The sequence below is a fragment of the Geotrypetes seraphini genome, chromosome 6, assembly GCF_902459505.1.
Source record: "Geotrypetes seraphini chromosome 6, aGeoSer1.1, whole genome shotgun sequence".
In the NCBI taxonomy this organism is placed as follows: domain Eukaryota; kingdom Metazoa; phylum Chordata; class Amphibia; order Gymnophiona; family Dermophiidae; genus Geotrypetes; species Geotrypetes seraphini.
Genome location: NC_047089.1, coordinates 27,010,687 through 27,035,198, shown reverse-complemented (window position 1 = coordinate 27,035,198; position 24,512 = coordinate 27,010,687). Strand labels below are relative to the sequence as shown.

The window sequence follows — 24,512 nt, the reverse complement described above, 5'->3', positions numbered from 1 at the left end:
ATGTAATTGATTAGGGGGGAGGGGGGACAAATTCTGATATGGATCTTTATAGAATATTAAATGTTGTATTGGAGTTTAAAATGCTATAAATGCTGTTACACTTATTGTAAGTTTTTTTTTTTAAATGAATAAAGAATTTGAAAAAAAAACCAACCAAAAAAAAACAGTGTAGTAAGAGTGCACAAGTTTCATTGCATTTATTATGAGGGAATGAATAGTTTTACAAACATGCTGTTTATTTGCATACCTGTTGCTTGAATATATTTTTTTCTTTCATCTCTACCTCAGTTATTAACGGTCCTTCCAGAAAATCGGATTTATCTACAATTGTTGCTTTAGTGTTATCTTTCTGATGGAACTTTACAATCAGATCAGAATTTTCATCAAAGCTGTGAGGCTGCGTCTGATAAAAAAGAAGATTCCTCACCTGCAAAGAACATGTTAGAATAAGATCATATATTTATTTTTCTTAATGCTGAACATATCAAATAGTCTTAGGAAGGATCCAATATTCACAGTGACTATCATTAATATTTTGCTACAAACCATGGTAACTATTTTTACATTCATTCTCTTCTTGAGGAACAGTTAAACACATAAAAAAATAAAGGAACAATTCTGTAACCTCTACTGAATTCAAGCCAATATATGTGCATTTAACAAATCTACACATTTTGCTTAAAAAAAAAAAATTCTGGAATCCCACATGGGCTGGAAAAAGAGCATTTTGTAGGTACTGCCACTGTATATTCTCTGTAAGATTATATGTTTTTCACTAGTTTTAAGAAACAAAATAATGAAAATGTAAATTCCTGCCCAGTTAAACCCTACTGAGCTGGCTGTCCAAATATTCAGCAGCATTTAACCAGATGGTTACAAGCAATGGCACAACCTTGGAACTAACCAGTTAATACTGGGGCAGTCCAAGACTGAAATCAAACAGAAGTGGTAGCTAACCTGGCAGCAGTGGTATTCAGCTAACTGGGTGATGAGGGAAGGGGTTTGTGAACAGATCAGCTAACTATTTAAACTGATATTCAGCCCAACAGCTAAACCCTTCCACATGATCTTACTCTACCTCCCAACCTCTCCCATGAACAGGCCCCATTCTGGATCCCCCTTTAGCCCCCCTCCAAAGGTCTAGCGGGTCCTTGGTGGACTAGTGGGTGGTTAAGAAAGCCAAGGTTAAAAATGGTTGACCTGTTCACAGGGACCAGAAGTGGTGTCAGAGGGAGGAATAAGGTGGAAGCAATGCCACTTGTGTAACAATAAAGATTAGAAGAGGTACCGGGAGGGGGGGGGGAGGAGGAACACATGGCATAATGATGCCAGGTGCCTTTACCCTGGGTGCAAACTTCTCTCACTATGCCACCAACTACCCTCCTTAGTGTTTTGTTATACTGAAACTTTTACTGTGGCTAAGAGCCAAAAGGTACTTTGCTACAGTCTGGGGTTAGAAGTCTTAACCGACCATTATTCTCAAGTTTTTATTTTGCAATAAATGCTCTCACAATTACATCACCAGCTTTACCTTCTTGAAATAAATAGTCAGTCCCTTGGCTTTCTCACAGACCCTTACTTACTTTGTGTAGTTCCGATATATGGAATGCCATTTTTTTCTTCAAAAGCTGAATTTCATTCAGTTTAAGGCTTTGTGTGTGAGAAGATCCAAGGCTTTCAATAAAATAAAACAGAAAAAAAACCCCTTTTGGAAATGCATTGGAGAAAGTTGCATAAAATAACAATCTTAAGTCATCGTTATGCTTATACCAACATATACAAGTGTGCATGTGTGGTTTTCAAACTCCTTTATGGAATATTTGACTCTTTGATTCCCCTATATACAAGTGTGCATGTGTGGTTTTCAAACTCCTTTATGGAATATTTGACTCTTTGATTCCCCTCAGTGGGAATTCTTTTAGATCCTGCTATTCAAGAATTACAACAATTCACAAATTAGCATTTCCTTCTCTGAAAGGTATTAAATGCACTGGGAAGCTTAGTAAATCCTTTACTTTTAAATTGGTAAGAATTTGGAATGGACTTCCAGATTCTCTAAGACAGGTAGATCAATTTTCAAAAAAGTTTAAAAACCTGGTTGTTTTCACAATAGTTAATTTGATTTTAGCTGTCGTATAGTAATTTTAAGCAATTCAACATACTTTTTTCTAACTTTTTCCATCCATCTAATCTAACCAATTTCTGTTTTCATTTTTTAATGAACTGTAAACTGAGTCAAGCTCCTTAGGGAGTAGATTTGGTATATAAAATGAAGATTAGATTAGATACACTTCACATCACCCATAATAGGGTGTATACAATATACATCACTTGTGTGTGTAAATGTACAAAAAACCTGGTACTTACGCCATGTGGGTAGCAGCAAATCAACTGAGCATATTAAGGGACATAGTAAGGTCTATGGCGTCTAAATACTGTGGGCGCTTGAATGCTGTTATAAAGTGCCTCAGTGTCATGTGGCCAGTACACATAATTTTCCTCACATATAGGAAGAGGGTCATTTTCCAAATGCTATTTTCTGAAAGTAAACACTAGTTTACATGCAGAACATTTTTTTTGTGGGGGGGAGGGGGAGAAATCATTCCCTTACTAAATACAAGACAAAAGCCTTTAAAAGCAATGCTAAAGTTTGCATTTCGGAATTCCAAAATATCATAGTAACATAGTAAATGACGGCAGATAAAGACCTAAACGGACCATCCAGTCTGCCCATTAGTTATACCCACACGGTCTTACCGATCCTTTTAGTGCATCTGGGCCCAAGTCTTTTGTAAAACACAAATTATAAATGTCCAGATTTGGACATACCTTTTCCTCTCAGAATGGCTTATGCAAAACTGAGCTTAAATGTCTATTTTTAAAAAATTACCTTTTTGTATTCTCTTCTATACTCCTATATATTCTGAATTTTGCTAATTCTTTATGCATATGCATCTGTTCCACTTCAACAGCACTTAAGAGATCTTCACGTAACTGCAGCTCAGTTTTAACCTCCGAAAAGTCTGACTCCAGATTCTAGAAAGGAAACAATTTATATGAATTGGTATACTTTCCCCTATATTTACTACAATGGTACAATTTTCATATTTATAAAGAGAACATATCTAATATCAAAGATGAGAAAAAGTTAAACTGACCAGTAGACACACCTGTTACGCCTCATTACTGAGTTCACGCATTAGGGATGAACACACAAAGGTATTGATTGCTTCAACCTCTATATGTTCACACGTGAAGGGTCAGGAATAGGACCACAAGATACAAACAAAATAGGAATGGAAATGTGGTAGACAATTTTCAGAGGATTGTTTGTAAGAAGCTAGCTAAACTAAAAAGATGGACAAAGCAAAAGGGCTGGATAATTACCTGAGGGTACTAAAGGAATTTAGGAAGTCTGACCTTTTCAATGCTTTTCGGTCAAGAGTGGGCTCTGAGGACTGGAGAAGAGCAAACATGGTCCCTTCTCCACAAAAGCAGAAGGAGGAGGCTGCTTCAGGGAAAGGAAGATGGGCCATGCACCGACAAAATTTCCATGGTGAAACAAGGTCTCTTGTTGTTTGAGAGCCATTCCAAGGACAGTGGGTCCATTTAAATCACGAGCAATCTCTTTGCAACTTTTTCAACAAAGTGCAGATAAGTGACTGGCATGCTTACACGGAGGGTTCTGTTTTGCTTAGTGACAGTTTGAAGAAACAATCAGTGGAGGGTTTTTTTTTTGCCTATGATAAGGAGGAGGCAGCTATGTTTTACTTTATGTAAATTGCTGCAATAAGTGTACTTGAGGCTTTTTTCCTCCACTTATGATTGTAGTTTTCTTCCTAAGCACTAGCGCACAGACCTTCCGTGTGACAAATTGTGTTGTTGATATTTAACATTTGAGAGAATTTTTGTTTTTGTTTTCTATATAATATCCCTACTACCTCAACACTTCACCAATATTAAGATGTAGACAGTAGTCCAGCATCAAGAGGGGTGCTATCTTGTCTTTTAAATAGAGTGTCACATGAATGATTATTTCCCAGTTGGCGAAGGATTATGCACATGTGCTCACTGCTAAGAATGAGGCCTGGATCCAGTAAAGATACTGACTGGATCACTTGTTCTTGTAGTTCCCAGTACGCTGAAGAACCTGTCCCTCTCCACCCTCTCTATGCCTTTCATAATCTTGTAAGTCTCTATCATGTCTCCTCTGAGTCTCCGCTTCTCCAAGGAGAAGAGCCCAAGTTTCTCTAACCTCTCAGCGTATGAAAGATTTTCCATACCCTTTATCATTAGTGTGGCTCTTCTCTGGACCCTCTAAAATATCGCCATGTCCTTTTTAAGATACGTGACCAATATTGGACACAGTACTCCAGATGCGGGCGCACCATCGCCCGATACAGCGGCAGGATAACTTCCTTCGTTCTGGATGTAATACCCTTCTTGATAATACCCAACATTTTGTTTGCTTTCTTAGAGGCCGCTGCGCATTGCGCCGTCGATTTCATTGTTATATCCACCAACACTCCCAAGTCCTTTTCAAGGTTGCTTTCCTCCAGTACCAACCCCCCCATTGTGTAGTTGAACATCGGGTTCTTTTTCCCTATATGCATGACCTTGCATTTCTCCACATTGAAGTTCATCTGCTATTTATTCGCCCACTCCTCCAGTTTGGTCAGATCCCTTTGCAGTTCTTCACATTCCCCTACAGTTCAGACCCTGCTACAGAGTTTGGTGTCATCCGCAAATTTTATAACTTCGCACTTTGTCCCTGTTTCCAGGTCATTAATAAATACATTGAACAGCAGCGGCCCAAGTACCGACCCCTGCGGGACACTGCTTGTGACCCTTCTCCAGCCTGAGTAGTGGCCCTTCACTGCAACCCGCTGCTTCCTGCCTGCCAACCTTCTTTAGAATCCACCCCCAGCAACATTAAATACAAAATATTTTTGTTTTAATTAAAACCTTCCAGAGCTTCAGTGATGTGGCCTATGACCATGCAGGCCTGCCTGGCTCTGGGGAAAGTGCAGATAGCCTCAACCATGTGCCACTAAGCTGACAGAGTAACTGAACCCACAGAAGAATTAAGAGGCTCCATCCGGCTCCAATCCCAAGCCTGGCTCAACACCAGAGTCCAACGCTGCTACCCCTGCAGTGCCTCATTCATATTCCACTGTCTGTTGTCCACCATGGTCCACAAAGGAGTCTGCTTTGGCCTTGCACTGGCTGAGACCTATTGTGGATGTGGAGAATATTTACCAAGGCATGCGAAGAATTTGGTGGGTGGCCCTGAAAGTTTCAGACACTGCAGCTGTGTAGATTACCGCAGTGGGAGGAGAGACTAGTGGGTGGCCCTGAAAAAGACATTGTGGCTGAGCAGATTACCATGGCAGGAGAGACTGGGTGGATCTGAACCAAGATTGGGCAGGCCGGCCCCACTTGTAGCTACATCCCTGGGCAGTCTAGCCCACCTGTAGCTACACCCCTGCTCAATACATGTGGGTACTAATGACGTAGGAATATGCAGGAGAGGTTCTGGAAGCCAAATTCAAGCAGAAAGTTGAAATCCAAATCCTCCAGGATAGCATTATCAGAAGTGCTGTTCCATGTGCAGAACCCAAAAAGCAGGCAGAGCTCCAGATTTTAAATACTTACTGAAGACAATGATGCATGGATGAGGGATTTATATTTGTTAAAAAATGAGCAACATTCTGGGGAAGGGACAGCCTATTCAAAAGGATGGGCTTCACCTTTACTAAGAAGGAATCCAGGCTGCCGGAACTAACCTAAAAAAAAAATAATAATAAAAAAAAAAGGCGGAGCAGCTTTAAAACTAGAATTGGGAGGAGGATGGGGAGGAAGAGAAGCACTATAGTTGCTCAAAGCAGGGAAGGAACAGAGGTAAAGAAAGCCAGCAGTCCCTAAGGGACGGCAGAATGATTGTACATTCTCTGGCAACTCTAAGCAGCTTGTAGTTACAAAGAAAACCCTCCACACAATTTAAAATATCTGTACCAAATCTAGAAGCCTACCAATCACTGAAAATCATACTTTAAAGTCTCTACCATGCAAACATTTTGTCAAAATAAGTTAAAAGATCGTTTTGTAAATGGACTGAATGCTCAATGTTAACATATGCTGTTACGCAGTGGCAATGTAGGTACTATAATTCTGTACCTGGAACTGTCTTTGGCACTTTTTCAGTTCCTGCAGGAGCCGCTGATTTTCTTCTTGTAGCTTCGTCTTACTCATTGCTTCTTCATTCATATCAGATTTTAACTTTGTGATGATGCCTTCACTGCTCATGATGTTTTTCTGAGATGTGTGTAGTTGTTCCCTCAAGTGTCTAATTTCTGACAGGCTGGTAAAGGAACTATCTTGAAATGGCCTCCTTCCAGTTAACCAAGTATGGTGGTTCTGTGACTGTTTCTGCAGAACCAAAGGATATATGCATTATTACATTATTATTTAACTAGGTCATTTTTAGTTGATCGAAAATCAACAGCTATGGCAAGGGGAAGTATATCTTACTCAATAGTTTTCTTTCCTTTAGTTCTACCAGATCAGTAGATATCTTGTAGATTATGCCCATCATCCAGCAGATGGAGACAAAGAAAGAAAGAAAGTTCTTGGTGATTTGCCCCTCAAGGTTACTGTGCAGCTCAAACAGCCCTAACCAGCTGCCACGTGCCGTTTGAGTTTTTTTTCATTTTGAGCACAAAAGACAGTTACATGCATGGCATTCTTCCTCCTCTAATTCCACTATCTTGGAATTCTACAAGACCTGACACTACCAGATCCATCCAAAATCTTAAACTATCTTTCCCCTCGTTAAAAAGGCATTATCTATCGTGGAAAATTAGGGAAATCTCTTTTCTTCAAAATCACTGAGCTTTGGAATAACCTTCCTGCCCTACTGCGGAATCTGGGCTCCTTCCAATTATTCCAAAAACATCTGAAAACTTGGCTATTCTCAAAAATGTAAATCTCGCTACCCTCTTTATAATCATTAACTCTTATTATGTTTTTCCTTCCTTACATTAAAGTTCCTATAAACCGTGCCGAGCTCCATCTCTATGGAGAGGATGCGGTATATAAACTTAACATTTAGTTTAGTTTAGAGAGTTTTCTTTTTAAAAAGAAAAATTCTATTCATTTTTATCTTTCATCAAGTACACAATATTACATCATTTAAATTAATACACATCACTTGAATTTCTTTCTATTATCTTAAATACATGAATTAATTCCTTTCCAGACCCACCCTTCCCACAAATATTTTAATCATAAATTTCACATAAATATTACATTCATATCTATTAAGTAAACCTTAAACAAAACTTTATACCACCACCCTTCCCTTATTGTAAATGGAAAATGGCATCTAATCATTGCAATAAATTGTCAATGGCCCCCAGATCTTCTTAAAATTATTATAATTTCCTTTTTGTATGGCAATTGTTCTTTCCATTTTGTAAATATGGCACAACGAATTCCACCAGAAAGTATAGTTAAGTCTACTATAATTTTTCCAATTCCTGGTGATATGTTGTATGGCGACTCCTGTCATTATCAATAAAAGTTTATTATTGCTTGATGAAATTTGATTTTTTATTCTCATTGACATCCCACATAGAATTGTATCATATGATAGAGCTTCAAGATTCTCTAATAGACATTTAATTTGAGACCAAATTGATTTCCAAAAGGCCATGATACAGGGACAATAGAATATTAAATGATCCAGAGTCCCTGCTTCCAGATTACAATGCCAGCATCTATTAGACTTAGAGCTATCCAACTTCTGCAATCAAACTGGGGTCCAAAATGCTCTATGTAACAAAAAAAAAAACAACCAAGTTTGTCTCATAGATGCAGACATTGTACATCTCATCCTCCAAGATCAAATTCGTGGCCACTGAGATGCAGAAATTTGGTGCTTAATCTTAATTCTCCAAATGTCTCTAAGACCCGTGTTTGGTTTTTTATTCATAAAGCCAGATATCAATTTATACCACTGTGCGGCCTGGTGTCCCAAGAAATCCGCCTGAAAGCATAAGAATTCCAGACTATACTGATTATTAAGATTTTTCCATTCAGGGAACCCCTCCTGAATAGCTTGCTTCAGTTGCAACCATCTGAAACTTTATGATTTGTTTAGAGAGTGTTCTTATGCACATTTATTTTGTGGACTATCTATTAAATGTTACACCATAAAAACAACAAGTTTAAGAGAAATTTTGAAGATGCAATATAGTAGTGACAGAATAGCCCTTTTGGCCTTTAGTTAAAATCATTTTAATTAATAGTGCTGGTGAACACTATTATCTCACCGATAACTCCTATTATATTATAAAATTATTTTTAAAAATTTCTCCTTGGAATCAGAATGTGCATATTTCCACCCACATCTTGTCTTATTGTGGTCTTTTTTTTTTTATTTGGGGGGGGGGGAGTTAGTTTTTGTTATCCGAGTAATAGCAACAAATCTTTCCACTATGTAAAATATAAAACCAGGAAAAAATTCCTAATATAAATGTAACAAACTTGCCATACAACAGTAGCATTAATTCCTATGATTCAAACAGCAAAAACTCTACTTATGAAAAGGCAGCACCACAAATACTACGATGCACCAACCCATCTGGGCAGTAGTAGACAGACAGAGTTGGAGGCAGAGGATTGCGTCTGATGTGACATCATTGAATTTATACTGCGCAAAAGAAAGGTCCTGCAATCTACTTGTATATTCTGCCAAAAACATTTGATGATGAGACAAAGTATCAATATATAATTATGGAAGGTGGCCCCCTAAGTTGAAAGGCACTCACCATGTTACTAGGGAAGAGCTGATCACCCAGAGACATCCTGATGCTGATGTTGATGGACAAAAAAGATCAGAAGCTGTAAAGATATTCTTAGCATAGGAACATGGGACATATGAAGCATGAATCAAGGAAAATTGGAAATTGTTAAAGATCAAATGGAAAAAAAAAAAAAAAGATGAAGCAAAAATATAGGGGCTTTTGGTGTTCTTTGCTCTTCTCCAATATCCATCTAACATCGGCAATAATGTTCTTCAAGCTTTTCTGAAACCAGCCTGAACTTCGGGTAGTTCTTGCTCAACGTATGATTGTATTATTTTCTGCAATATTTTGCTGGCGTGTGGAATTAATGCAATTGTTCTGTAGTTGTTACAGTCCTTAGCGTCAGCTTTCTTTGGTATAGGTATGAACAGTGATCTTCTATCGGTTGGCCATGTTTTTTCTTTCCAGATCTGTTGACACAATCAAGGGAGAGCCATGATAGTAACTACTGAGCCTTTGATTAATTCAATTGAAATACTGTCGATACCAGGTGACTTGTTTTTCAATAAAGCTTTAATTGCTGCTAAGACTTCTTTAACAATATCTGGTTCTTCTTCGGCGTCAGTTTCCAGTTCAATTTCCCCAATTTTATCCTTATTGCCTTTTTTGTATAGATTTTCTGTATATTCTTTCCATCTCTTTTTGAATGATCCAGAAAGCATTAAAAGAATAAAAAACGGGGTAAATCTGTAAAGACCTCAGAAACATTGAATCCAGAGCACTGAATCCCTTGGGGATAAAAAGAAGGGCAGGCTTTTGATAATCCATGACTTCCTCCTCTTAGTCCTAGGTAAAGCTGCTTAACAAGATTTAATTTGCACATCTTGAGATTTAAATCTCTTCTTCCCAACTGCTGGCTAAGGCTTCAGTGTGGAAGTTTAAATACTTTTTTAAACTGGCTGAAGGTCAGTGTTTGTACAACTTTCATATCCTTTCAAAACAGCAATATGCATTGACCATGTAGGAGGATCCCGCTGACTACACAGTTAGTCCTTCATCAAGGGGTAGAAAAGCTCTACCTGGAAGGTGGCTGTCTTTCTGCTGGGTGCTCTCTCTAAACTAGATTGGTGGTATATTTTTGGAAAGCAAGAAAAAGGTACCATATAGGCTGGAAAAAAGGGGATAACTGACAATGGGAGATGAAGTAAGGTTCTCATTTTTGTTAAAATCATTTCTTTAGACATTTCAAGAGAAAACCAATGTAACTCAAAAAGCTAATTTATTCTAGTTTCCTTTGTAGTACCTGAAATAGTTTACATTTTTCCGCCAGTGATTTTCGCTGGTGATCTAAAGTTCCCAACTGGTTTTGATACAGTATCCTCTGTTTTTCCCACTCCTTTGATTTTGCTTTGAATTCCTTAAAAACACAATAATATATATTTAGTACATGATTTAAATATCAGTTTCTTACTAAATTACAGTTTGTCATTTACAAAGGGTTGTACAGGTTAATCATCATTTTAATAGTCAGCAGTGTATACAAATACTATCGGGTTAATGCCATAACACGTTCCCCATTCATCTGATGCCTACGAGGCTGGTTCTAAATTATATCAGACCTATGCCTTTTGATGTTATATACGAGGGCTGCTCAAAAAGTATCAGACCTTAATTTTGCTTGCGTAAACAAATAAAGCTAGGGAGGCGTGGTTTGGTGCATATATGTAGGTGACCTTAATGCGCATGCTTGAATTTTTTCCTGCCTCAGAAGCTGTCAGTCGCTAGCAGACCGTCGATGAGTGAGGAAGTGCAAGTGAGCGCCTTCTGATTTTCATTTTTGACAAAATGACAGAAAAAGTTGATCACTATTGCATTAAATTTTGTGTAACGCTTGGCGATTCCCAAGTGGAAATGATCCGCAAGATTCAACAGGCCTTTGGGGATGAAGCAATGGGCACCACACAGATAAAGGAGTGGTACAACTGCTTCAGAGATGGCCGCACATCAGTGGAGAGTGAAGCACGTTCTGGTAGGCCCTATGAGGACTCAAGTGATGCAGGATCGTCGAATCACGATCAGAGAACTTGCAGACGAGGTGAGCATTGTAGGAGTGTTTCCTTATTTGCACCTGAAAGTTAGGCCTCTATGACATCATCAAGCCTGAACCATCATTTAAGCCTGATCCATTGTCTGCAAGAAATCATCAGCCTGAACCTAGCAAGAAGAGAAAGAAGAACACATCTTTGCTGTTTCTGCCTGATGCATTCTGGGTATGTACCAGAACAGTATTCTAGTCAAGGACATCCATCTATGCCTTCATGCTTAGCCTGTGTGAATCTTGGGGGAGGAATTGCTCCTGTACTTCTTATCTAACGAAGGCGCTTGTGTCTCCCAGGCTGTACGAGACATTATACAGAAAGGCTATTCATCTAAGTTCTATTTCTGGATTGGTCCGAAGAGGTCATCTGACGAGATCCAAGTGAAAAGGTGCTAATTATAATTTAGTCTGTGTTAGGATGTGGGTGAACTCGTATCTCATCACAGGTGTTCTCCACGCACATCTTTTATAATAATTAAGACCTGAACAGTTACCTCGTGTGTCTCTCTGCCTGAGAGAAAGCGAATCGGACCTTAAACAGATCTGAATTCCATCACATCAAGGAAACCTTTGCTGCCAACCTAAATTAAAGCCGTGTCAGTGGCTGACGAACTCTTGTTCCTGTAACAGAAGGATTTCTATATCTGCTAAGCTGAGGAGAGACGTCTTCCATTTCACCTGATTCTGTGCTAAGGCCTAATTGAATGGTGAGATAAGGAACTTATTATCTTATCAGCTGGGGTTAGATAGAGAATACTATTGTGATATAGGATAAGGCTTGTAAAACTACTCTTGGTGATAATTGCAATAGATTGCTGCTAATCAGGAATTGTTATTATAAGGAATTGTTTAGTGTGTGTAAGAATTAGTTTTACTTATTTATCTAGCAAATGTGTTGTAATAATTATGTACTGAGTTTCATATATGTAATCGGATATTTTGTGAACAATATTTAGTTATTGCTGATGGCTTTTGAATTATATTTTTCTATTTTCATAATAAAAGTATTTCTCATTAGCCTGGGTTTTGTGTCGTGTTAGTAGGCAAAGAAAGTTGAACCTGGATGAGATATTATGGTCTTCCTTAGAAACTAACCGGCACGTATTTGTTTATATAACTGATTAGTGGACCATAAATCTTTCTACAGCATCAGCGTTGGATCTGTTCATTCCATTCTGACTGAGGATTTGGGCTTCAGGAGAATTTCAGCGAAGTTTGTACCAAAGCTGCTAACGATCGAGCAGAAGCAACTCCGTTTGGCAATTGCACAGGACATGCTGGAGACTGTGAACAGTGATCCCAACTTCCTCAGCACAGTGATCACTGGTGATGAGTCCTGGTGTTAATGGGTACAACCCAGAAACCAAGATGATGCCATCACAATGGAAGCATTCAACATTCCTAAGGCCAAAAAAAAAGCAAGGCAGGTCCGCAGCAATGTCAAAGTCATGCTGACCATCTTCTTTGACTTCAGTGGCGTGGTTCATCACAAATACGCACCACACGGCACAACCATCACCAAGGGGTACTACCAAGAGGTTCTGTTTTGCCTTCGTAGCACTGTGAGATATAAACAGCCGGGGAAAAGAACCATTGAAACAACGTTTAACTTCAAGAAAAGGAACAATGATGCCATGAGACAAATGGTGAAGATGAAACTCAGGAACAGCTCCAGGAAAGCACAGATGGTGGAGCAAGCCTGGTCCTTATTCAAAGACACAGTAAATGAAGCGCAAAACCTATATATACCCAGATTTAGAAAAGGGTGCAAAAAGAATCAAGCAAAAGACCCGGCATGGATAACCAATGAAGTCAAGAAGGTGATAGGGGACAATAAAACATCATTCCGGAAGTGGAAAAAGGATAAAACCGAGGAAAATTGGAAAGAGCACAGGAAGCATCAAAAAGAATGTCATCGCATGGTCAGAAAAGCAAAAAAAGAGTATGAAGAGAGACTTGCCAGGGAAGCACGGAATTTTAAACCATTCTTCCAATATGTGAAAGGAAAACAGCCGGCGAGGGAGGAGGTGGGACCGCTGGATGAGGGAGACAGGAAGGGAGTGGTGAAGGAGGAAGAAGAGGTGGCAGACAGACTAAACATGTTCTTTTTGTCGGTCTTCACAAAGGAGGACACATCCAACATGCCGGAACCAGAAAAATCTTCAAGGGGGATCAGGAGGGAAAATTATCATGCATGGAGGTAAGCCTTAATGATGTACTCAAACAGATAGATAGATTAAAAACTGACAAATCTCCGGGCCCAGACGGAATCCACCCAAGAGTAATGAAAGAGCTCAGAGACGAAACGGCAGAGTTGCTGCAGCAGATTTGCAACCTATTCTTGAAAACAGGGGTAATTCCGGAGAACTGGAGGATAGCAAATGTTACACCTATCTTTAAAAAAAAGGATTAAGAGGCGACCCGAGGAACTACAGACCGGTGAGCTTAACCTCAGTTCCGGGGAAGATGGCCAAATCATTGATCAAAGACAGTATCAATGAACATATAGAAAGAAATAATCTGATGAGAACAAGCCAGCATGGTTTCTGTAAAAAAAGATCATGCCAAACGAACCTACTGCACTTTTTTGAGGGGTAAGCGAACAATTGTACAAAGGTGACCCCATAGATATCATATATCTGGAATTCCAGAAAGCCTTCGACAAGGTACCCCATGAGTGCCTACTAAGGAAACTGTGGAACCATGGGGTGGAAGGGGAAGTGCACAGATGGATCAAAAATTGGCTGGCAGACAGGAAGCAGAGGGTAGGAGTAAAGGGACACTACTCTGGCTGGAAAGGGGTCATGAGTGGCATCCCGCAGGGGTCAGTACTGAGACCGCTGCTGTTCAATATATTCATAAATGACCTGGAGTCAGGGATGAAGAGTGAAGTTATAAGATTCGCAGACGACACGAAACTCTCCAGTAGGGTTAAAACTGTGGAGGAATGCAAAGAACTACAAAGGGACCTGAACAAACTGAGTGAGTGAGCAAACAAATGGCAGATGAGCTTCAATGTAGAGAAATGTAAAGTCTTGCTCATAGGGAAAGGAAACCTGATGTATAACTACACGATGGGGGGGATGGTGCTGGGAGAAGGCAAATTGGAAAAGGACTTGGGGGTTTTAGTGGATAACACAATGAAGCCAGCAGCACAATGCGCAGTGGCCTCAAAGAAGGCAAATAGAATGCTGGGCATTATCAAAAAAGGTATCACTACCAGAACGAAGGAAGTTACCCTGCCACTGTATCGGGCGATGGTGCGCCCGCATCTGGAGTACTGCGCTCAATACTGGTCGCCGTACCTTAAGAAGGATATGGCGATACTCAAGAGGGTTCAGAGAAGAGCAACAAGGATGATAAAAGGCATGGAAAACCTTTCATTTGCTGAAAGGCTAGAGAAGCTTGGGCTCTTTTCCCTGGAAAAGCGGAGACTTAGAGGAGACATGATAGAAACTTATAAGATCATGAAGGGTTTGGAGAAGGTAGAGAGGGACAGATTCTTCAGACTAGCGCGGGAAACAAAAACAAGAGGGCATTCGCAAAAATTGAAAGGAGACAGATTCAAAACAAATGCTAGGAAGTTCTTCTTCACTCAGAGGGTGGTGGACACCTGGAATGCACTTCCAGAGGAGGTGGTAGGGCAGAGTACGTTTTTGGGTTTCAAAATGGGATTGGATGATTTCCTGAAGGAAAAGGGGATTGAAGGGTATAGTTAGAGGGTTACCTACAGGATATTAAATGATTAGGGAATAGAATGTTTTAAGTATAAGATCACTTACAGGCCGTGAACGTGGGGAGGCCGCCGCAGGAGCGGACTGCTGGGCGTGATGGACCCATGGTCTGACTCGGCAGAGGCCATGCTTATGTTCTTACCTGTGGACAGCAGGTAATTGGCAGCTCCATCATGATAGCGCACTTGCCCATTCTTCACATTTGATATAGAGTTTCCTGGCCAAAAACAACACACCCTATTCTCCTGACATGGCTCCGTGTGACTTCTGGCTTTTTCCCAAGCTGAAAATGCCCCTGAAAGGGACCAGATTTCAGTCAAGAGAAGACATCATGCAGAATGCGATGGACCAGTTGTGAGCAATCTCAAAAGAGGCGTTCCAGCGCTGCTTCCAACAGTGGCAAAAGAAGTGTGTGTCAGCCCAAGGGGACTACTTTGAAGGAGATTAGTATAAGATTGTTGTATCTGAATATGAGTATTTTTTTATGAATAAAGGTCTGATACTTTTTGAATAGCCCTCATATACTGATCAATTGCATGGGATTATTTAATATTAAATAAGTACATTGTAAATCTATTCTTCTGGAATAAAATAGTTACCTTTAATTTCTGGTTCAATCTGTTCAGCTCACTCTGTGTACTATCACATTCTAGAGATTGTTCTGTCCTGTAAGACCCAACTTGTTTCTTGTGGTGCAACTGTAGCTTTTCATAGCTATGCTTCAGTTTTGAAAGCTGGAAAGATTTTTGAAAACATTTTTTTAAATAAAACTTTTATCTTTCTTTTTGTAGTGAAAACTGCTGATTTTAGAAAGTGCAAAAATTCTAAAACACTTAATTAGTGAATCTTTGTACCACAGCACCAATTATTCAAACATAATTGTTGAGGCTGAATAGGCCTAAGGCTTGAAATCTCTCTGTGGGCTCATTACCTTATTGTTAAATACAGATTCACTGGTTAGTTCTTTTGTTCTGCTAAAATTACATTCAACAGAGTCCACAGTTTCCACTATATTGGGGTTCAAGTGCATTTTCTAGCAAAAAAAAAGGTGCCAGTACAAAATACCAGGTTATCCTGTTCTTTGAAGCCTTTGGTTACAGAGAAACATGATGGCAGATTAAAGGCCAAAAGGTTCATCCAGTCTGCCTATCTGCAGCATCCACTATCTCCTCTTCTCCCTAAGAGATCCCACGTGTCTGTCTCATGGTTTCTTAAATTCAAACACAGTGAGGGGCATTTTCGATAGTAAGGTTGGATGTTTTGGGCAGGACAGGACGTCAACAAATCCAGGAGAAAAAAAATGTTCATTTTCAAAGCTGCCAGACATCTATCCTTTATTTTTGAAAATGGCCTAGGTATAAGTTTTGGTCCTTAGGATGTCTACCTTTTTTGGCCATTTTCAAAAATAAAACCATCTACGTGAAAAACACACAAAAGCAAGTTTTCTAGATGTACCCAACTATCTTGTCTGGATTGTGGCAAAGAAATCAGGTTCCAGCTGAGCTGGTTTTGGGGATTCCTGCCTGCTCAGTTGAAGGTGATTCCCCCTGCCAAGATCAGCTGGAGCCATACACCCCTCCCTCCCATCACCGACACCAGGCAACACTCCCAATCACCTGACATCAGGCAACACCACCACCACATCACCCAACACCCCATACCTTCCCATGCAAAAATCAACATGAGGGAAGCCCACTCCCTCCTGCCTACAGGGCCATGTGCTGCAAATGATGGGCCAACCCCCTCCCAATGCATCTTGGGATGCAGTGGAAGGGGCCTAAGGCCCTGATTGCCTGATGTCAGGTGGTGTGGGGGAAGTGTTGCCTGGTGTCGGGGAAGGGTGTAGTGCTCCAGCTGATGCTAGCAGGGAGAATCCCCTTCAGTTGAGCAGGAAGGAATCCCCAAAACCAACTCAGCTGATTGGGATTTATGTGCCACGATCAGATAATGGCAACCCCTCAATGTGTCGTCCCCCCCCCCCGATTCCCCCATCTCTGGGTGGTGGGAGGGGATCATGACCACTGGGGAGGTAAAGGGGGGGGGGGTCATGACTTAAATCCTCTAGTGGACATCTTCTCAGTTTGGTCACCTTTGGGAAACTTAGACCTGTTTTACTTTGGTCTAAGTCCTGGCAGGTAAGTTCCACCTAGGATGTAGCTTTGATTGCTTCAGGACATCCAGGTGGAAGCCCGCCTGATTCCCGCCCAGAACACACCTCCCAACACGTCCCTTTGAGCTCTGGACAAACAGCAGCTTAGAAGTGCTGCTGAACATCCAGAAACTTTGTTTTGTTTATTGGCACTTGGACATTGCTGCTATTAGGATGTCCAAGTGCCAACTTAGGCAGGTTTTTGGATGTTTAAAAGTTCCGATTATGCCCCTCAGTGTCTCCACCATCTCTACCAGGAGACTATTCCACGCATCTACCACCCTTTCTGTAAAAAAGTATTTTCTTAGATTATTCCTGAGTCTATCATCTCTTAACTTCAACCTATGCCCTCTTATTGCGGAGCTTCCTTTCAAATGAAAGACTCGACAAATGTGCATTTATGCCACATAGGTATTTAAATGCCTCTATCATATCTCCCCTCTCCCACCTTCTTTCCAAAGTATACATAGATTTTTAAGCCTGTCCCCATATGCCTTATGTTGCTACTATTTGGTTTTACCAGGTACTTATGACCTGGATTGGCCACCATGAAGACTGGATACTGGGCTAGATGAACCATTGGTCTGACCCACTAAGGCTATTCTTATGTTAAGACCACTGACCATTTTAGTAGCCTTCCTCTGGACCGACTCTGTCCTGTTTATATCTTTTTGAAGGTGTGGTCTCCAGAATTGTACACAATTTTCTAAATGGGATCTCGCCAGAGTCTTATACAGGGCCATCAATACCTCCTTTTCCTACTGGCCATACCTCTCCCTGTGCAACCTAGCATCCTTCTAGCTTTTGCCGTTGCCTTTCCAACCTGTTTGGCCACTTTAAGATCATTTATTTATTTATTTATTTATTTGGATTTTTATCCCATCCTCCCAGTAGCTCAGAACGGTTTACAAATGAACATACACAGTGGGGAGTAACTATCATCACACCTAAGTCCCACTCCTCTTTTGTGCACAAAATTTCTTCACCTCCTAAAATGTACCATTCCCTTGGGTTTTGCAGCCCAAATGCATGTCCTTGCATTTCTTAGCATTAACTCTTAGCTGCCAAATTTCAGACCATTCTTCGTTTTGATAGGTTCTTCTTCATATTATTCACACCATCAGGGGGGTGTCTACTCTATTGCAAATTTTGGTATCATCTGCAATGAGGCAAATCTTAACTGTCTGCCTTTCAGCAATATCACTTTCAAAAATGTTAAAAATAATAGGCCCAAGAACTGAACCTTGAGACACACCATTGGTAATATCCCTTTCTTCAGAGCGATCTCCAATGATCACTACCCTCTTGTCTCCTTCCACTCAACCAGTTCCTAACCCTGTCCATCACTTTGGGGCCCATCCCGAGGGCACTCAGTTTATTTATTAGACATCTGTCTGGAACACCGTCAAAGGTTTTGCTAAGATCTAAATACACCACATCTAGCGCACTCCCCCTATCCAATTATCTGGTCACCCAGTCAAAGACATTGATCAGATTTGTTTGACAAGACCTGCCTCTAATGAATCCATGTTGCCTCAGGTCCTGTAATCAACTGGAGTCCAGAAAAGTCACTATTGTCTGTTTTAAAAGCATAGTTCCCTAGTTTTTCCTTACTTCCACTTTTGTGGAGAGGGACACATCTGCCCTTCTCCAGTCCTCTGGTACCACTCCCAACTATAGAGAACATTTAAAAAGGTCAGCCAATGGAGCCGCCAAACTAAAGCTTGCCTCTCTTCAAATAATACCAGAGGGCATTAAACATTTTACAATGAAATTCACTAACAGTAAAAAGTGTGATGTGCCTAATCAAAGCTTGCTGACTTAAACTGAAAACTTTGGCTGTGGAAACCTAGTTAGAGTTCTCTGACCATCAACTGAAAACAATAATGCATACAAGCATATGCTGTTGATCATGAGAATACTATTTAAGGCTTTTGAACCAAAGTATGGTTTCATTTAATAGAATTCATAGTTTTCTAAGTTCAATTCAATGCTGAAAAATTCAAAATAGGTAGCTATTAGGATTAGGCAACACTGGCAATGTTGGGATAATACCTAGCAATACAAGCAAACCAAGAAGAAGCAGCTTTCTCTGTGCCTAGTACAAATGTTCAGAATTACACCTCTGCCCCAAGCCCCCCTAAGATTTACCAGTGGCTGCTTTGACACCAGCACAATGCACTCTCTTCCCTCCTGACCAGTATCCATTCTCTCTCTCTCTCTCCCCAGTTTGCTAAGTATCCCCTTTTTCTCCCTGCATCCCAATTTTTTCTCCACTTCATTCTCACTATCCACCCCTTTTTCTCTTCTCTCCAACTGTTTACCCCAAATTCTCCTTTGCCCTCCCACCACACCTTGCCCTTTGCTTTCTCCCCTCCATGCCCAGTAGCACCCTTTCCTCTCCTCCACACCTCCAGCCAAGCATAAGCCCCATCTCTCATCCCATTTTCCTCTTTCCTCCTTCAGTGCTCTCTAGGCCAAGATACTGAAGATCTTTGTACAGCAGTAGCAATGGTAGCTACAACAACCTGAAACAAAAAAAGTCAGCATAGATCTGTGAGCTGTTACATAATCCCAAGCCAAAGAAATCCAGAACCAACCTCATCCCCCTTCCCCTGCATGGATTTTCTGCTACCAAGGAAACACATGCAACAAACAGAAAGGCACTGCATGCCTGCGAGCATACAGTATGCCAGTTGACAAGATCTAAATTGAGGCAGTAGGGAGATACCAATGACTAAGGCAACTTTAAAACATTTAGGTGCTCCTGGGCAAATATCTATAGATAGTCTTCTTTAGGGGCTCCTGTGTTATTTATGGATAGTCCTCTTTATTTCGATTACCACCTTGCTCCTCCCCCCTTCCTCTTTCCTATTCCTGTTAATCTGGTGCTTCCCCCACAGCTGTAGTCTTCCTCCTCCAAACCAGGTAGAGGGAGGGCCAATCATGCTATTGCATCCTTCTGGCCCTACATGTACAGACATTACCATACTACTGATTTCTTTTGGCCTATGTAGAGTATTACAAGTCTTTTTCTGGCCAGCCAGACCCAGTTCAATGTAGTGAAAGATGCTTTGCTTTCCTCCTGTTATGAGCTTTAAATACATGGTTACTCTTCAAATTTCTTCAGCAGGGAAAGCTCAGTCATGCAATATGTATTGAAGACTAGTTCTATCTAGAGAGAATTGTTTCTTTTGTGCTTTTAAAAAGTTATTTTTTGTTTTATTTTAAAATAGGTTATCTATACTGTAAATGCACTAGAATTGTTATTTATGTTGTTCTCTGCCTGGAATTTGTAAGTTTAAGCAGCCTATATCTCAAATTCAATTAAATGGAGAGAAGCTGGTACAACAGTATTTAGGTACCCCAGGTCCTTGATTTTCAAACCTGTCCTGTTACCATATTTTCCATATTCTCTAACTTTAAATCCTGCTCCAAAGAATTCTCATCTTCAGTCAGCGTGGAGTTGGATTCCATAATTAGAGATTTCAAGTGTCTGAGAGGCAAAAGAGCCTGGATACTGAAAAACCTGTGGTCCAGATTTCATTTAATGTTATCTCAGATGGTTTTACTAGGGGTGGGACAGACAGGAGATCAGATGTTACTTCTACCATTTTCTACAAGTCAGTCAACATTGCCTGGGAACTCTGCCATCTGAGTCAAAGTTGCAGTTTCAGTCTCAGGTTACTACCCCACCTGGCATTGTTTGATTCAGCTTACACCCCCACCCCACCCCCAAGGCTGGAGCCTGCCACTAAGCATCCATCTCACTCCAACACACCAGCAGCAGACTGGGATTTACTAGGATCAGAGAAGCATCACTGCCCTGCAAAGAGGTATTCTCCAATTCACCCTCTGCATCAGGAGCTCTCATAGAATTAAGGGACAAATCAAGTGCAGACCTGTTACCACTGTAAGGGTAAAAGTGGATGGGGAAAAGGAGAAATTTACCTTTTAATTGAAGTAAGATACTAAAGCTTCAGGGAAAGGTGTAGTCCAAAGGAGAACTCACCCAAAATAAAACTCCAGCGTATTAGCGCAGCATGGCAGTCAGTGCAGACATCTTGGATACCTTCATTTAAAATTTATACCGGCCGATATTCAAAGCGATTTAAGTTTGCAGGAGAGGTTCCTACCTACTTAAAAATCACCTCTTGCCACCTAACACTCAATTATATCTAATTGGTGTCCCTTCTCATGTGTAGCTTGAGGTTCTTTTTTAAAAAAAAATTCTTTATTCATTTTATAATTCACAAGTGTACAGTAAATATCAAACAATTAGAATACAATATCACTTGAAAATCTACCATATCATACAACAAAAAGATATAACCCCCACCCCTCCCACTTCCATATACAACAAAAAATATACCACATGAATATAATATCTTATCATTCATATATATTATTAATAGAAATCCAACCCCCCCCCCTGATCCACATGTAAGAATTAAAGTTGGGAAAAGTGTAAATTATTCATTAGAATAATTTAAAAATGGCCCCCACACATTCTTAAATTTATTATAGTAACCTTTTTGAGCTTGAGGTTCTAATAACCGATATGATAAAGCATCAAGAAATGATAACAGATCCTTTACTTGTCTGATGGAACGATCCTCAAAATGAAGATTCAGGTCTCCTAGAATTAGATTACATGTTGATGTCAATGAGTTATGAAATAAAAAAAACTCCAAGCTCCGATTTTCCTGCACCCCATTTCCCTGGAGCTATAGAACATAGCATGCATATCAGTGCCCCTCTCAGTGTAGTATCAGATAGGCAGCAAGTGATCCATGTTTAGAGTAAAAATTTCATCCAGTATTTCTGTATCTATGAGGATGGTTAGCCCTATTCATTGTTTCTCTCGAGAAACCACCACTACTTTGTAGCTTGGAAGACAGAATTCTTTTATACAGGGGTTGGAATCTGAGGTCAGCCTCATTTCAGTAAGAAAGTTTCAAGTTTCAAGTTTATTTGGTTATTTGATTAAACGTCTATCAAAATACTAAGCGTTGTACAATAATAATTAAAACATTGACAAAAGTACACAAAGACTAACATCTTAACATACTTCTTAGGGTTTTTTTTTGTTTGTTTGTTAATCTATAAGGATACAATAGGAAAAGGGGGGGGGGAGAACTACAATATTTATTAAGAAAAGATACAGCAAAGGAAATAACAATGGGAGGGGAAATCAAGAGTTGCTGGACTTGAAACGAATAGTCAATTGTATAGTCAATTGTAGGCATCTTTAAAAAAGAAACATTTTAAACTATTTTTTAAATTTCTGTAGATTGTTTTCAGATCGTATATATATAGGTAGGGAATTCCAAATCGTGGGGGCAGTTACTGAAAAGATTGTATTGCGTCGAGTACCTATTATTCTTAAGGATGGGATATTAAGAGTATGCTGCGAGGTGGATCTTAGAGCTCTCGGAGGGTCGTATGGAATAAGAAGTCTGTCAATAAATGCTGGGGCATGTGTTTATATTGTTTTGAAAGTTAGAAGTGCTATTTTAAATGTTATTCTATATATGATGGGTAACCAGTGGGCTTTTTGTAAAAGAGGAGTGACATGATCATATTTCTTTGAACCTGATATAAGTTTGATAGCTGTATTTTGAATCAATTGTAAACATTTTATATCCTTTAGGTTTATCCCTTTCAGTAGAGAATTACAGTAGTCCAGTTTGGATATCACAAGGGAATGAATTAGTGTAGTAAGGGATTTGGCATCGAGAAGGGGGGCCAAAGATCTAATCATCCTTAATTTATAAAAACAGTTTCTGACTAGAGCACTAATTTGTGAACGAAATGTGAGTTTATGGTCAATTAGCACGCCTAAAATTTTTATAGTAGTGGTTGGTTTAAGTGGAGTGTTATCAATTGAGATAGGAGCAGTTAATTGTAACCCTTCTTTCCATGAGAATAACATGATGTTAGTTTTAGAAATGCTTAGGGAGAGCATATTTGTATTTAACCAGTCATGAATAATGGATAATTTTTGATTAATAGAAAAAATGTCATTTGGACTTGCAGGGTCTATGTTGTGTAATAGTTGTAAGTCATCGGCGTAGGCATAAGCTGTAAATCCGATTGATTGACAGAGAGTTAGAAGGGGTGCCAGATAGATATTAAACAGTAACGGAGATAAAATAGAGCCTTGAGGAACACCGAAGTTAGAAGAAAATGGTTTTGAAATGGAATTATTAAAATGGACGGAGGAAGATCTGTCAGTGAAATAAGATCTAAACCATTCCAGAGCTTGGTCAGTTAATCCAATGGAAGCAAGTCTTTGTAGTAGCAAGAGGTGATCAATGGTATCGAAAGCAGCCGCAAGATCCAAAGAAATTAATAATACACACTTATGTTGGTCAAGGTTGTACTGTATAGTTGTTGTGAGACCTAATAAAGAGTGTTCTGTAGAATGATTTTTACGGAATCCTACTTGATTAGGATGCAGTACCTGTGTTTTATCAATGAAATCTGATAATTGCTGAAATACAAGTTTTTCTGTTAGTTTGGCTAAGAACGGGAGATTAGCTATTGGACGATAATTTGAAGTTTCTGTGAGAGAGTTTTTTGAATCTTTTATCTGCGGGTGAAGGATCGAGTGCTTCCAATCTGACGGAAGGCTTGCAGTGGTAAAGCATTTATGAATTATTTGAAGAATGTAAGGTCCCAGTATAGAAAAGAAGCGTTTATAGAAGAAAGGGGGAAGAGAATCAATATTAGAACCCTTGATATTAATGGATTGGAGGACGTGTTCTATATCTTTTAAAGAGGGGAGAGAGAAATTAGAACATGTAGAATTTAGAATTGAAAATCCAGCCTCTTCTGAATTTACGAAGCGTTGTGGGGAAGTAATTTTATTAATAATGTTAGATCTTATTAATATTACTTTGGTTTGGAAGTAATCAGCCAAACTTTGGGCAGACGGGGTGTTATTTTTAGGAATACCAGGTTTGCGTTTAAATATTGTTAATTGTTTAAGAATTTTAAAAAGAGTAGATGAGTTTTTGTTAAAGAAATTTTTTTTGAGTAATATTGTTTCTTTGCAGTATTGATTGATTGGCGATAATAATTGGATTGGTTCTTATAATTATCCAGGTTAGTTTGAGAAGGGAGTTTACGCCATTTGCGTTCTGCAGAGCACAATTGGCGTTTCAATAATAAAAGTGAAGAATTAAACCAGGGGTTTCTTTGTTGTTTATTTTTTTTTTAATAATTCTTTATTCATTTTCAAATTTTACATGAAGTGTACAAAATATTGAATTACAACTAATGAATACACAATATCACTTTTATATCTAATACATAATATTCTAAACATATTTTTATCCCCTCTCTCTCCCCCCACCCTTCAAGTACTTTCCAATCACCCCATACATATTGTATATCATATTATAACATGTTGTGTAAAAATTATTTTCACTACCCCCCCTCCATGTGTGTCACAAAGAAGATATTGAAAAGAAGAAAAGAAGAAGATAAATCCTACTATTCATTCACTACAATATTTTGTCAATGGCCCCCATATTTTTATAAATTTAGGATATATCCCTCTTTGTATTGCTATTCCTCTTTCCATTTTGAATATATGACAAATTGTATTCCACCAAAATGTATAATTAAGGTTACTATGATTCTTCCAGTTATTAGTTATATGCTGAATGGCAACCCCTGTCATGACTAGTAAAAGCTTATTATTTTCTGGTGAAATT

General features: G+C 39.4%; 1 protein-coding gene across 5 annotated transcripts in view; it reads right to left on the bottom strand.

The window, feature by feature from the left end:
• DEUP1 (deuterosome assembly protein 1) overlaps window positions 1-24,512 on the bottom strand; it is a 70,332-nt gene that overhangs the window by 24,585 nt on the left and 21,235 nt on the right. For 4 of the 5 annotated variants that reach the window (XM_033948618.1, XM_033948619.1, XM_033948620.1 and 1 more), the window contains exons 5-10: window positions 15,239-15,373; window positions 10,111-10,224; window positions 6,178-6,429; window positions 2,891-3,036; window positions 1,584-1,674; window positions 248-427 (exon numbers count right to left, since the gene is read on the bottom strand). In XM_033948618.1, coding sequence (XP_033804509.1) covers window positions 248-427; window positions 1,584-1,674; window positions 2,891-3,036; window positions 6,178-6,429; window positions 10,111-10,224; window positions 15,239-15,373 — 918 coding nt within the window. The remainder of the gene's footprint in view (window positions 1-247; window positions 428-1,583; window positions 1,675-2,890; window positions 3,037-6,177; window positions 6,430-10,110; window positions 10,225-15,238; window positions 15,374-24,512) is intronic. The other variant, XM_033948621.1, reaches the window with a different exon arrangement.